The 16,061-nt window shown below is 39.1% G+C and overlaps 1 protein-coding gene across 5 annotated transcripts in view; it reads left to right on the top strand.

Moving 5' to 3' along the window:
- Positions 1–13,504, top strand: part of LOC134210992 (band 7 protein AGAP004871) — a 457,813-nt gene extending 444,309 nt beyond the window's left edge. For all 5 annotated transcript variants that reach the window (XM_062687488.1, XM_062687489.1, XM_062687490.1 and 2 more), the window contains 2 exons: positions 11,393–11,652; positions 11,760–13,504. In XM_062687488.1, the coding sequence (XP_062543472.1) occupies positions 11,393–11,652; positions 11,760–12,060 (561 nt within the window). In that variant the 3' untranslated portion in view covers positions 12,061–13,504. The remainder of the gene's footprint in view (positions 1–11,392; positions 11,653–11,759) is intronic.
- Positions 13,505–16,061: the final 2,557 nt, after the last annotated feature.

The raw sequence follows: 16,061 nt of genomic DNA on the forward strand, positions 1-16,061 counted from the left end.
GGAAGTTCCTCCAGGATTTCTTTCGGAAGTTCTTCCAGGAATTCTTCCGGAAGTTTCTCCAGGAATTCCTCCGGAAGTTCCTTCAGGAACTCCTTCAGAAGTTTCTCCAAGAATTCCTTCAGACGTAATTCTTCCAGGAGTTCCTTCGGAAGTTCCTCCAGGAATTCCTGAGGAAAGTTCCCCAAAAATTCCTTTGGAAGTTCCTCCAGGAAGACTTTGGAAAGTTCTACAGGAATTCCTCCGGAAATTCCTTCAAGAATTCCTTCGGAAGTTCTTTCAGGAATTCCTCCGAAAGTTTTTATAGGGAATCCTCCAGGGAACTTCCTCTGGAAATTCTTCCAGGAATTTCTCCGCAAGTTTCTCCAGAAATTCCTCAAGGAATATCCGAAGGAATTCCTCAAGGAACTTCCGGAAGAGTTATTGAAAGAACTTCCGGAGGAATTTCTGAAAGAACTTGCGGAGGATTTCCTGAAGGAACTTCCGGAGGATGTACTGAAGGAACTTTCGGAGGAATTCTTGAAAGAACTACCCGAAAAATTCCTGAATGAACTTCCCGGGGAATTTCTGGAGAAATATCCGGAGGAACTCCTGGAGGAACTTCCGGAGAAATTCATGAAGGAACTTCCGGAGAAATTTCTGGAGGAATTCGCGGAGGAATTGCTGGAGGAACTTCCGGAGGAACTGCTGGAGGAATTTCCGGAGGAATTGCTGGAGGAACTTCCGGAGGAATTGCTGGAGGAATTGTTGGAGGAACTTCCGGAGGAATTCCTGGAGGAACTTCCGGAGGAATTCCTGGAGGAACATACGGATGAATTCCTCATGGAACTTCCGGAGGAATTCCTGGAGGAGCTTCCGAAGGAATTCCCGGAAGATTTTTTAGAGGAATTTTCGGAAGATTTTCCTAATGATTTTTTGTATTTTTTATGAATTTCTGGAGGAATTCCTGGAAGAACTTACGGAGGAACTTCTGGAGGAATTTCTGGAGGAATTTTCGGAGGAATTTCCGGAGGAACTTCCGAAAATTTCTGAAGAATTCTTTATAAAAACTTCCGAAGTTAATGTTTGAGGAATTTCTGGGGGAATTCTTGGAGGTACTTGCGAGGGAATTACTGAAGAAACTTCGGGGGGAACTGCTGGAGAAACTTCCGGAGGAATGCCTGGGGCAGCTTCGGGAGCAATCCCTGTATGAACTTCCGGAAAAATTCCTGGAGGAGCTTCCAAAGCAGGAAGTATTCCTGAGGTATTCCTAGTGGATTTTTCGGAGGATTTTCCGAATGATTTTTGGTAATAACTTCCGAAGGAATTCCTGTAGAAATTTCTAGAGGACTCCCTATAGAAACTTCTAAAGGAATTTTTTTGAGTATTTTTTGGAAAAAATTTCTGAAGAAACTTCCAGAGAAATTCTTAGAGAAACTTCTCGAGGTATTCTTGAAAAATCCGAAGAAATTTTTAAATAAACTATTTATAATTCATGTGGAAATTTCTGAAGGATATCCTGTAGAAACTTTCGGAGGAAATTTTGTAGGCATTTCTATAGGAAATCCTGGAGGTACTTTTTAGTAATATTTAGAGGAACTTCTAGAAGAATTAAAGGAGAAACTTGTGGATAAACTCTCGGAGGAATTTCTGGAGGATTTTGTGGAGAATCTCCTGGAGAAGCTGCCGAAGGGATTTCTTGAGAAAGCTTCAGAAGAATATCTTGAGGTACTTTCGGAGGAAGTCTAGGAGGATTTCATGAAGGAATTCCTGGAGGAGCTTGCGGAGGAATTCTCGGAGGAATTTCTCAAGAAATTCCTGGAATGACTTGTGGGGAAACTTTCCTAGGAAACACATGAATTAATCGCGATTTTTAATTAACCTCCATCCTCCAATGTCCAAAAATGCAGTTTTAATTCTTCTCCAAATTTTCTAAATACTAAATAACAGTAAACAGTAAATTCTTAAGAATCTTCGCGATAGGCTGTAAGGAGTTTTCAAGGAAAATTTTCTGGAATTTTCACGAGAAATTCTCCATAAGTAAACTTCTAAAGAATTTCTAAAGGATTGTTCAACATGTAGATTTCAATGAAAAAAATCTTTGGATTTCAACGGAAAATTGTTAGAAATTATTGGATTTCTACTGAAAATTCTTTGTACAGTAGACGTTTGATAACCAAAAGTAATTTAACTGCAATGCTTTTAACTGCAATTCAATAGTTACATCAGTTTGCAGTTTTCGGAAAGCTGAACTTCAAAACGATGTCAAAGTCTATGATCTACATTGCGCTGCACAATCAGGTGCACTTCCATTTCGTCGGACGTCGCCTGACAATTGTTTGACGGCAAGAATGCGTCGCGGTTATCGAATGGCATTCGCTAACTGAAACGAAAACATGCTGCAGCTTTTGAACGACTAGTGTATTGTCCAAAAGAAATTCTTGGGAAATTCCATTGGCCGAAAGCGACATACGGTCAAACTGGTAAATTGGCCGAAAAAGTTGTTTGCCCTAACAGGTCGTTTGGTCGAATATGTCATCAGACCGAAAATGCCGTTTGGCCGAAATGGTCGTTTGACAGAATGGGTCATTTGGCCAAAAATATCGTTTGGGTCTACAGGTTATACGGCCAAATGTCAATAAGGGTCTGTTCAAATATAACGTAACGCAATAGGGGGTGGGGGGTTGTCCTTCGGGATATTGTAATACGCGTAACAAATTAATTGCATAGAAAATAAATTTAAAATGTTGAAAAATGTTTATTTTCTTTAAAATAGCATAAAATATACTAATGCATAATAATTTATTGTAACGTGTTTTAAATCCTACCAATTTTTTTTTCTCAATAAACTGTTTGTTACGCGTTACGCATAGGGGTGGGGTAGTTCTGGAAATTGTTACAGATTGTTACGAGGGGGTGGGGGGTTCTCAAAAACAACGTTTTTCGCGTTACGCAATACAGACCCAAAGAGCAACGAAACGTTGGGCAAAATTTAAAAATTAATTTAGTAATTTAGTCAAAAATATCTATCGGTTTGGCCTAATGACATTTACGTTGAAAAGGCCTTTTTATCAAACGACCTTTGAAAGAAATTTCTTAACCTCTACTTTTCAAGTCGATACTGGCCTTTAAGTTAAAAGTCATCCAATTCCCATTAAGCCGAAATGAACGTTTATACGAAACTGTTATCAGGTCGAAAATGGTTTGGCCAAAAATGCACTTTGACCGAATTTATATACAGCCAAAATGGAAATTCAGCCGAAATGTTAATTTGGCCGAAAAAGTCGTTTAACCGAATAGATCATTTGACCGAAAATGCTGTTTGGTAGGAATGGACATTTGGACCGAAAATGTCTTTTCTGCAAATCAACCCTTCTGGTCATCCTGTCAAAATGACCTATTCGGCTAAACGTCTTTTTGTGAAAATGATCAATTGAGCCAAACGACACTTTTCAAAGAAGTCAGTAAGTAAGTTAGTAAGTAAGATTGCAGAAAGGTCATTCTCGGGCCAAACGGCATTTTCTGCCAAATGACAATTCTGGCAATTTTGGTCAAATGATCCACATTCGGTCAAACGACTTTTTCAGTCGAACGTCATTTTCAGTTAAATGAACTGTTAGTGCAAATAACTTTTTACAAGTCTGGCCAAATTTTCTTTTTGCTTTCAGCCAAACTACATTTTCGGTCAAACCAGTCTTGACCTGATAACAGTTTCCGTTAAACGTTTAGTTTTGCTAAATGGTGCTTGGCTAGATGTCTTTTGGCCTAAGGGCCAGTATCGACTCAAAAATAAATAAGCTAAGGAATTTTGTTAAATGGTGTAGCGAGTACGGTGTTTTGGAGAAGGCTTTCTATTTTTTTTTCCTGTTCGGGTGTGCCACTGCGACCAGTTATTAGATCTATTGTAGCGTTACCCGTATCCTTAGTGTTTAAGTGCATGTCGAATTACTACATTACTATTGATAAGCAATGCAGTATCGGTTTCTATACAGTTGTTGTTTTGTTTTCTCAATAGTACCATGACAAGGTCCCGGTATTTAGACCCTTGACAGGCAGCAATCCCATTGCAGGCGCGCACCTTATCAGTAGGAAATAAATCCTTTCTTGAGAAAACAGAACAGTAATACTGTTTTTGGCCATGCATCGGAACCCTAGCCACTAGAATATCACCAGTAAAGCTACAAACCCGGGATTTAGCTCTGTCTACAAGACCATTTCAAGCAAGAGAATTTGTTCAGTAATAAGAACTTCCGTGTGTTCCTCTCACTACCATTGTTCACCAGTTCAAGAAGAGTTAGTACGTATTTAAACCCCTAACTCGATTTTTCCAGCAGTCAGTTTAGCCTAGGGACGGATACCGAGGTTATTTAACTAATTGCTTGAAAAGTTGTTTCTGCTGCATACAGTTTAGCCTCAAACAAGAGGAATTCGAGTCTTTCAACTGTCTGCAAGGTAACATTAATTATGTTTTATTTCTGAGACTGCTGTTGGTAGCGGGGACTAAATACGATGAATCCTTAATTACCACAACTCATTGCCCTAGCTAGAAAATGGATTAAGCTAGGGCTCTGTTTGGTAGATCTTACACCGCAACACACTACGTCAAAGTGATCTACCGTGTTACGGGATAGGCTTTCTATTAATCGAGTCGGTATCCAAACTAAGGAGGGCGTCGAAAAGTAACCTCCGGTTCGGACCGAATGACTAACAGAGAGTTCTCGGTTGGAAAGAGTGTTCTTTATTTTTGTCGTTCAATGGTTTAAATAGAGTTTTCACAATTTGATTATCCCAATGCCTATGTATGATAGAACGAGACAGCTGGAGTGACTACCAAAAATGTTCATTACTGAGTCAGTTTAATTTGGTGCACTTTCGGACCCGATTGTGCAATTTGACGCCTATCGTTTCAAGTGCGCTTGGTATCGAACCTCACGCGGGGCAAGGAAGGATAGATAGATAGCAACTAGCGATGAGCCACATATGTTGCATATGAATGTAATTTCATTCTCTTGCACTTTTCAAGTGCATTGATCGGTTTGTATTGGATGGTGTTTGGGTTTGTTTATGTTTTTGGGTTTAGGTGATCAGAGGTTCTCAAGTCACACGACAATGGTCAATTGACAAAAAGTCTATTTAACCAAACGAGTGACCATTTTTGATCATATTACCCGTTAAGTCCGAGGTTCAGTGTCATTAATATTTGACCGTATGTCCCGTTGGACCGAATTACATTTTCGGGCAAATGGACCATTCTGTCAAAAAAACATTTCTGCTAAACGGCATTTTTTGCCAACGATCGTTTCGGCCAGATGACCTACTAGCAAACGGCTTTTTTGGCCAAGTTACCAGTTCGGCCGTCTGTCGCTTTCGGTCAATGGAATCTCCCAAGAATTTCTTATCGAAAATAGAAAGAATTTTCTGAAGAAATAAAAAAAATCTTCAAAAATTCCGAGCATTTTTCCGTTGTTTTAAAGTTGGCTAGACCAAACTAGCCGTCTAGTGATGAACTTTTTGTTAAGGATTAAAAAAACTTCCCGTCTTAAATAATCTAGATTGACAAAGTCAACGTTAAAGCGTCCCTTTCACAAGTCACAATTTTCTGTGTAAATTTCAAAGAATACTCAACAGAAACTCAATAAGAACTTTCCGTGGATATTCCGAATATTTTCCTGTAGAAATTTGGAACAACTTCCCGTGAAAACTCTGAAGAGATTCTCATGTAAATTCCAAACAGTTTTTCTTGGTAAATCCAATAAGGGCTCCTTTTGGTAATTCTAAAGAGTTCTGGAAACTTGATAGTAGTTCTTGTTGAAAATCCAAATGAACATTCTGGAAAAGCTTGAAAAAATTTCTAAGAAAGTTCATATTTTTTTTTAGGCGAAGCACAAAATATTCTCCCGTTATTTTTTTTAAATATCCAAAATGATCAATTCAGCCGAACGACACTTTCCACCGAATGTCCATTTCGACCAAAGAGCATATTCGGCTATTACGCTATTCGGCCAACCGATTTTTCAGCCAAAGGAACTATTCGACGAAATGACATTCTTGGCCAAATAACATATTTTGATTTTGACATCAAATTGATTCAAGATTTGTTTACAAATATTGCTGGAGATTACTAAATTGAATGATATGACATCAAACTGTGTACTTATTTTGTTATCGGAAACCAATATCAAAAATAGTTTTTGATTTGCTCTCATCGACAACAAGAATAGTTTTTTACTTGATTCACAGTAAGATTTTTCTGCTATACCTACGTTTGTTATTTTAACCGTTAAAACGTCCAAAAACTTATCAAATTAAGTAAACATAATCGATGATTTCACAACATTAAAACAAGTTATTGATTTGCTCTCAATCTTTGCTCGAGTAGACTTCTTTCTTACAACTTTCAGCCTTGTGGCTTTCAGCCAAATGGATTTCTGAGGAACGACTTTTTGCCATTCAAAAATTTAATTTCAATGAGATTTTTTTAAATTTCCACGGGAAATGCTTCGCAATTTTTCACAGGGAGTTTTGCTTAGTTTTTACGGAAAGCTTTTTGAAATTTGAACAAGAAATTGTATGGAATTTTCATGGAAATTATTGGTATCTTCGCGAAACATTCTCAGTTTCAACGTGATGTTGTAAAGATCTATCAGGAAATTATACGGAAGTTCCACTGAATCTTCGGAATTTCCACTGAAAATTTTGTGGACTTCTTCAAATTTGAATCGGCGTGAACATTTTGTATCAGCGGCGTGACAAATTTTAAACGGCGGTGCGCCGATGCAAAAATGTCGGCGGCGATTTTGATTTTGAATTCTATAAAAGAAAATTCGAGCATCGAAATTATTGTTGCAATATGTTAAGTCCAAGTAGGGTAGCCAAATTGAGTAGGACCCCTGGCAACATTTTCCCGATTTCTAATCTAAAATCAATGCCGCTGCTAATTCCATCGCTGGCTTAAAAAATTGTTCTGAATTTGTTAGAGTGAAATCATTCAGTTTCATTCTAAATTTTTGACCACTAAAGCCTGTCCACGTTAAATTTTGGACACTGAGATAATGTCCAAATGTTTTTCTGCCATTTTATCAAATTGGACGAAAATGAAAACGTGCTAAGGGGCTGTACACTAATTACGTAAGCAATTTTTCTGGGGTTTTCATGTATATTTTTCTCATATAAATCATTTTTTTATATGGAACGTAAGAAAATGTCAAATCCCCCTCCCCCTATAAGTGCTTACGTAATTAGTGTGCGGCCCCTAAATGTATCATATAAAGCGGATATATTCGGCTATGCGGAAATTGATCTTCTCTGCGGTTTGTGAAAATTTTAAAAAATCGCATTGGAAGATGGGTGTCCGAAATTGAACGTGGACAGGTTTTAATCTAGTTTGAATCTGGAGCAAAATAAAACAAATTCGCTGGTTTCCCCAGCAGTGTTCCATCCATGTTTTTCAAATTTTCAATTAAATGAAATCATTATGTTGCTGCCAAGAAAGGCGCCGTAATTGCAAAGTGGATTGATCCGTAGATAAAATGACGCATTCATACACCAAAACGGTTGTATACTATTTCGCCGAAAACCATTTCGCGGATTTTTTTTTTCGCGGTACGACATTTCGCGGAATGTATCAACTCTCCGAAACACATTTCGCGGAATGCACCTTTTTTCCGAAAGCCATTTCGCGGAATGTACCTTTTCACCGAAAATCATTCCGCGGAATGCCATTTGGCGGAATTCAGTTAGAATAATTATCATTCAAATAATTACCGATTTCTGCTTAATTACATGAAATCCGGGCTTTTTTTTGTATTTAATGCAAACCCGAACCCGACATAACCCGTACTCGACCCGAACCCAACATAATTTAATTATTTTAGGCCGCACAAAATTTTCCCCGAAAAATTCAATATTATCAGATATTTTCTGGTTCTTTTTAAATTGAAAAAAAAAGTAAGCCCAAACAACAAACTAGCCTCACAATTAACAAAACTGAATTCAATAATTTGCAGTACTTTATTTCTCAAACCCGTACCCGACCCGAACCCGATATTGTACTAATTTTTCAAACCCGAACCCATCCGGTACGGGTTCGACTCGGGTGTGGGTTTCAAAACCTGAAACCCCACCGTATCTACCGCCCGTTTTAAGGCGAACTGAGTTGCTAATGTTTTCTTTCAAAGAACACGTCTTTCCGGTATAAGGCGAAGGGAAGGGGTTACGCCTTCTTTAAATGGATGCATTTGTTCGGTATAAGCCAAAGGAGCTGATAATGCCTTCCTTAAAAGAAGGCGTCTGCCCTGTATAAGGCGAAGACAAGGGTAACGCCTTCTTTAAATGGATGCATCTGCTCTATATAAGCCGAAAGGAGTTGGTTATGCCTTCTCTAAAAGAACGCGTCTGCCCGGTATAAGGCGAAGGGAGGGGTAACGCCTTCTTAAAATGGATGCATCTGCCCGATATAAGGCGAAAGGAGTTGATAATGCCTTCTTAAAAAGAATGCGTCTGCCCGGTGTAAGGCGAAATGAGTTGATAATGCCTTCTTTAAAAGAACGCGTCTGCCCGGTATAAGGCGAAGGGAGGGGTTACGCCTTCTTTGAATGGATGCATCTGCTCGGTATAAGCCGAAAGGAGTTGGTAATGCCTTCTCTAAAAGAACGCGTCTGCCCGGTATAAGGCGAAGGGAGGGGTAACGCCTTCTTCAAATGGATGCATCTACCCGGTATAAGGCGAAAGGAGTTGATAATGCCTTCTTAAAAAGAATGCGTCTGCCCGGTGTAAGGCGAAAGAAGTTGATAATGCCTTCTTTAAAATAACGCGTCTGCCCGGTATAAGGCGAAGGGAGGGGTTACGTCTTCTTTAAATGGATGCATCTGCTCTATATAAGCCGAAAGGAGTTGATAATGCCTTCTTTAAAATAACGCGTCTGCCCGGTATAAGGTGAAGGGAGGGGTTACGCCTTCTTTAAATGGAAGCATCTGCCCGGTATAAGGCAAAAGTAGTTTATAATGCCTTCTTAGAATGAACGCGTCTGCCCGGTATAAGGCGATAATGCCTTTTTTAAAAGAATGCATCTGCCCGGTATAAGGCGAAGACAGGGGTAACGCCTTTTTTAAATGGATACATCTGCTCGGTATAAGGCGAAAGGAGTTGATAATGCCTTCTCTAAAAGAACGCGTCTGTCCGGTATAAGGCGAAGGAAGGTGTAACGCCTTCTTTAAATGGATGCATCTGCCCGGTATAAGGCGAAAGGAGTTGATAATGCCTTCTTCAAATGAACGCGTCTGCCCGGTATAAGGCGAAGGAGGGTGTAACGCCATCTTTAAATGAATACATCTGCCCGTATAAGGCGAAAGGAGTTGATAATGCCTTCTTCAAAGGAACGCGTCTGTCCGGTATAAGGCGAAGGAGGGTGTAACGCCATCTTTAAATGAATGCATCTGCCCGTATAAGGCGAAAGTAGTTGATAATGCCTTCTTTAGATGAACCCGTCTGCTCGGTATTAGGCGAAAGGAGGGGTAACGTCTTCTTTAAATGGATGTATCTGCCCGGTATAAGGGGCAATTTAAATTTTGAAAACTACTTCTAAATATTCTGGGAGGCGTTCCTTAGCAGTGCGGGAAGATGCGTGACTGCCAAGCAAGCCTATGCTGATGGATAGTCTCGTTCATCTCGTGTTAAACGTGTGATTCAATCGTGGTTCAAATCTGCAGAAAATAGAACGGAGCGTTATACCAGTTTTATTTTTTTGAGATTTGACTGGTATAAAAAATGAATCTAGAACAGCTGCTGGGAAAATGAATGTTTCAGATTCATATTCAAACTGACAGCCCCGAACGATTTGAATCACTGCTGATTTTACTCTTAGACTAGTTTCCTGGTCGAAGAAACCGATACTTAAATGATATTTTAATGGGATCAGTTTGTTTATGAAGGTAAGCCTTACAACGCGTTACTTTTCAAATCCTGCTTCGTTAACGTGTTCGTTAAAAATCTGAGAATGGATACACAATAAGCTCATGCCGAAATTGTGAATTTTAAACGCAGTAATCTTCTTATTGATGTATGACAATGGAAAGATAAGACTATAGCATATATGCATTGGATTATTCAACCAACGGAACATGATAATTGGATTAAGTTGGGAGATTTTAACTCCAAAATGTGTTCAATTTTGGGACATTAATTTATATCTATATTTAATATTTCCATCTGACATCTTGGTCTTTATGAAATTATTACTTAAATATTATGATTTAATTAAATAATCGTAACATTCTCAAGCGTTGTTTAAAAGATTTAGTTGAGGCTGATCAAAAACTGATACTCATCTCAAATTACTATTTCATAAAATTTTTCCATCCGTGGTATAGCGTGATTTCCGTTTGTTTCAAACTTGCTCTTAGATAGATTCAAGCCGTTATTCGGAAGCACTTTTTCTAAGGTTCCAATATCGACATTTACGTTAAATTTTTTTTCTATTTTCATAGCTTGTCACGCTTAAGCTTTCACCTTATTTTGTATACATTAGAAAGTTCCTCTAATTGTTCCAAGTTCAGAAACATAATTGTTTAAAGATATAAACATTCCGGATCTATTACACTACCAGCTCCAATCCGCTTCGCAAAAGACTGCATAATTTTAAAAGTACATCAAAATGAGCACATGAACATAAATCCGGCAATGAAATTTCGAACGATCATTATTTCGAAAATCTACGAGTCAATCGGAAGTTATTCCGCAACACAAATGATCAAGTTCTTAAGAAGCTTTTTGTTTTCGCTATTCAATATAATTCTGCCACAGGAAGACATCCCTGTTTCGACCTTACAGTCGTAGAACTTATATCTTAACATATATGAATAGGGAATTTACCACTTTTATAAACTGTTTGAATTATTTCAAGTGAAATGGATTCAGAATGCTTTCGGAATCTCAGTATACATAATCATAAAAATCATAAAAATTAAAACTACGACCAAAATTTCGGAGAAATTCACGTAGAATTTTATGTAGCTTCAGGATATCTTAGAATTCCCTTCTAAATCCGTGGAACTCATGAACCTTCCATTAAATACTTTAATAATCCTTTCAAAATTCCCAAACACCTATTCAATATTATAAAACTAGAGAATATTCGTTACAATGACAGCAAAATCTACAAAGCATTAAAATTGGGTGAAAATATTAAGACAACACTTAGGTAACAATCGCACTCACAATCGAGATTGTATTAGAGAAATATTTTTATAATCCTCACAAGGTCCACATTAAGGTGGTTCGATTTTGTTGTAACGTCACGCCGGAATGTGTCTATAGCTCATGTTTAACGTCAACGTTTACAATTGCCCCTTCATCACAATGATGAATTCAACAGCTCATAACACATACCCTTTCCATTTCAATCTCTCTCGTCGCACAGGTACTGACGAAGGACAGCGTGACGGTGTCGGTGGATGCCGTTGTTTACTACCGTGTCTCGAACGCCACGGTCTCGATTGCCAATGTGGAAAATGCTCATCACTCGACCCGGCTCCTGGCACAGACAACCCTCCGTAATACGATGGGTACCCGACACCTGCATGAAATTCTCAGCGAACGAATGACAATCTCCGGCAGCATGCAACTGTCGCTAGACGAAGCGACCGAGGCTTGGGGAATCAAAGTGGAACGTGTGGAAATGTAAGTCCTGCGTTACCCCTTTCCATATCTTTCGCACACGTCACTGAAACGATTACAATGTATTTAACCGTAACTTTGATGTTCGACCTTTCCACTAACTCTTACAGCAAGGACGTCCGTCTACCCGTCCAACTGCAACGTGCTATGGCTGCCGAGGCGGAGGCCGCCCGTGAAGCCCGCGCCAAGGTGATTGCCGCCGAGGGTGAACAGAAGGCATCCCGCGCCTTGCGTGAAGCCTCCGAGGTAATTGGCGACTCACCGGCTGCCCTGCAGCTGCGCTACCTCCAGACACTGAACACCATCTCGGCGGAGAAGAACTCCACCATCGTGTTCCCGCTGCCAATCGACATCCTGACCTACTTCATGAAGTCCAAGGAGTGCTATGAAGCGTCGCATTCGCACTCGTAAGCTGGCGGGCGGCGGTAGGGTTTGTTCAACAGCAACATCTGGGAGTGAACAAAACGAAGACACCCACAGTCGAAGAGGTCGGAAGGTTTTTCTTCACATGTTTGGTATGTTTTTCGGATCGACTCGTTCATTTTACAGTGAGACTTTTTCTATTGAAAAGGAGTGCTGTTGTAGCTAAGAGACTAACAGTTTTATAACTATTTCTGTGTAGTGTTATGGCAGTAGGTATCTCGCTCTTTCGTTTGGAGAAACTTTTGAGATGCAGCATCAACTTCAACAAACGAAGAATCATACACATGTAGCAACCTCTTACTCTTATATCGCGTAGAAACTGTCTGAGAAAAAAAAATGGATGTCGAAGGAACTCGGGAGTTTTGATGAAATGGACTTTCTATTACGACATAATGGTTTCATATTGACAACATGTTTCTTTATTCGATTTTTATGATCACTTTTCTAATCTGTTATACGTACTTTATCAAACATTTTTTAAGCGATGAATATCCATCACACACTTGCTTCGGTTGATGGTTTTTGACAGTGCACACAGAGATATCTGCTTCGCTACTATTTTTTCTATTTGTTTAATGTAATTGAGATCATCGATTTGATGGTCGAACATTCGTAGAGTTCATATCATCTGTGGAGTAGTACTGAAAATTATATTTTTTCAGTTTTTAGAGGAATATCTTCACTTGCAAAAAATAGTAAATATTATTCCATTTAGTTGAGCGATGTGATTGTAACATTACACCCAAGGAAAGTTAGTTAAATCTGCTTAAAAATTTGATTGCAAAAGATTTCAATACTATCGTTGTATTAAAATCTCAGAATTATTATTATCTATATTGTCGAAATTTTCAGCATCATTTTCAGCTGGTTCATCTTGTAATTTTGTTTATTAGTTTAATACAGTATCTGCATGAAAAATTAACTTTTCAGAACTGTGTACACTAAAATTTTATTATTTTTACAGATTTGTAAGATGTGTTTTATGGGTGTTCAGATACGTTCTTCATAATATATTGCTATGAATGAGATACATCTATACAATTTGATGATTTGAAATTAGATTTTTAAAATTTTGCAAGAAATATATTCATTTTGTGTGTATTTTTGCAAGAAAGATATTCAACATAAATCGTTAAAATTTTCAAGTAATGTAGCAGCTTGGTGCAACCTACAATAGTTCATAATTAAAACCAAATAGCCGTGTAGAACTTCGAGGATAATTTTCCAAATCTAGAATCGTTCCTTGGCTGTTCGGCCACATTCCGCTTCCACTAATTGTCGGCAGTGACGCTAATGCTCATCACATCATCTGGTGAAGCTGAATTATCAATCTTAGAGGCTCCAGCTTGATGGAGATGGAATACTTAAGTAGCATAAATCTTAATTTACTGAACATAGGCAATCATCCAACCTTTATCTGCTAAAGGTGGTAGAGGTGATAAAAACACTCGTTGGCCACTTTGACCACTTGACCACTTGAATACTACTTCGCAGATCTTGAGTTTTAGGAAATCCTCGTTCAACCAACTGGGTCTTAATACTGAGTTGCTATCAAACAATATTGCATGGATATCTACCATCTTGATGCCGTTGATACTACAACGTTGCACATTGTGAAAGCTTTCGAAGCAACTTGCCCTTTGCGTTCTGTAGAAATGAAATTCAGATTAGGCTAAGCACAGGAAGCAGTGCAGAAGAAGTTGGAACATAAGCCATTGAGCATGGTCGGAATCTTTCAAGTAGGCTCGGAAAGCATACAAGAAACTGCTGAGCGATCCGGTTGGGAAAACTTTCGTTCAAATGTTTTTAATTTTAAGGGAAGCGAGTCGATTAAATAAATTATTTTGTGATTGCGAGATCCAAGTGTTTCCAAGTTGGTGATTGTCTTCTGACGAGCATTAGAGCACTTTTTGATATGCACTTCCCTGTATGTGTCGATATGGAATCTTCGGATGCTTCTGGTATCTTTTCATGTAGTTATGGGTCTTCAACGAGGAAGGGTCTTTGGGCCGGAACATATTTTGCCGAAACCCATCTGGCCGAATTCCACATGGTCGAACAGGTCATACGGCCGTAAAGGTCATTTGATCGAATGGGTCATTTGGCCGAATACGTCATTTGGCCAAATAGGTTATTTGGAAAAATAGGTCATTCGGCCGAATAAGTCGTTCGGCCGAATAGGTCATTTGACGTCTTACTTCGCAATCATCATTTCTCACTCCTCACTGCGAAAAATTGGAAGTAAGAAATATGATATGACAATAGAGGCGTCACACTTCGCTTTTCCCCTTCTCACGGTGAGAAGTAAGAGGTGAAAAATAATGAATGAGAAATGAGACGTCTTACTTCTCTCTTAGCACTCATTATTTCTCACTTCTCACTTCACATTTCGAAATTCTCACTTTTCGCAGTGAGAAGTGAGAAAAGAAATATGACGAGTGAAAAGTAATGCGTCTCACTTCTCATTTCGTTTTTCTCACTTTTCATTTCTCACTTTTCGCAGTGAGAAGGATTGATGAATGAGAGGTGAGAAGTGAGACGTTTCACTTTTTAGTTCTCACTCATCATTTCTCACATCTAATATCTCACATCTCATTTCGCACTTTCACACAAGAGAGGTGGGAGGTAAGAAATGAGGAGTGAGAAGAAAGAAGTCAGACGACTCACTTCTCACTTCTAACTTCTTACTCCTCATTACTCACTTCTCACTGTGAAAAGTGAGAAGATAGAAGTTTAAGGCCTCACTCTCGCTCCTCATTTCTCACTTTTCACTTTTGGGCCAAACGCCATTTTCAGTCAAATGGCCCTATCTGCTAAGTGACTGTTTCGGCCAAATGACATTTTCGGTCAATTGACCTATTTGGCCATAATGACCTATTCGGCCAAATGACCTGTTCAGGTAAATAACCTATTCTACCAAATGACCTATTCGGCCTTTCGAACTATGACTTTGGTTCGGCCTAATGGTCTGTTCGTCCAAATGATATATTCGCCCAAACAACTTCCGGCCAAATGGCATTCGGCCGAATTGTTTTCGGCCAAACGGCCCTCCTCGATTTACTACTTGTGACACATATATGATACCAATATCACTGTCATAAAATCATATGTCTGTCACCCAGAATCACGCTGGTATCACGATAGCACGATGATTTCCGTACCCTGCCCGTCGACCGTTGTATTGTACGAAACAGAACATAATTTGTTGTTTTGAAATGTCAAATACGCCGTTTGACATACGAAATAAAAACAAACATTTGCAAGCTGACTGAGTAAAATTCGTTTTTCTGCAATTCCGGATGATATTTTTCACAACATTGGCAAAATAATTATTCGTAAGCCCATTGTTTGCTACAATAACGCTCTGAAGAGGTCTTCCTATTGATTTTGCCAGTTCTTGGGTGTCGTGTTCGGAGGAGACGGCTTCATCCGAATCAGCCGTCTCCAGCTGCTGCCCGATCCGCAGCAGCTCGGAAGCATTACTTCTTCCCGCGAAATACATCACAAAACTGAAGGCTAACTCCGCTCATCTGTCACTCACACATCTGGCACTCATGTCCAATGTATATGCCCTCTTGTTCAGTTTATATTTATTTTATCATACCCGTCTCAATCCCTACATCTTCCGCCTGTTCTACTCTCTTACAGTTTTCCGCAGAAGATCTACCGTTTCCGAGAAAATCTACCGTCACTTTTTCATGATATTCAATGGTTTGAGTCCTGTATCGTGTGATTTCGAACATTTTGTGCAAGGATCCCATGGGTTTTAATTGGAATGAGGTCTGGGGATTGGAAAGGATGCGGGATCTTTGATTTGCCATTAGTCAGCATCTACTTTTTTAGATGGGAAGAATGTTTTGTACCGTTGTTTTGAACAAATTTAAAATTGGATCTATGACCCAATTGAACGGTGCTGGATTTATCCTTCAAAATGTCCAAATGAATTAAACGATCAGTGCCGTTTGCACTGAAATCACCCTAAACCATAG

This window comes from Armigeres subalbatus, chromosome 2, assembly GCF_024139115.2.
Source record: "Armigeres subalbatus isolate Guangzhou_Male chromosome 2, GZ_Asu_2, whole genome shotgun sequence".
In the NCBI taxonomy this organism is placed as follows: Eukaryota; Metazoa; Arthropoda; class Insecta; order Diptera; family Culicidae; genus Armigeres; species Armigeres subalbatus.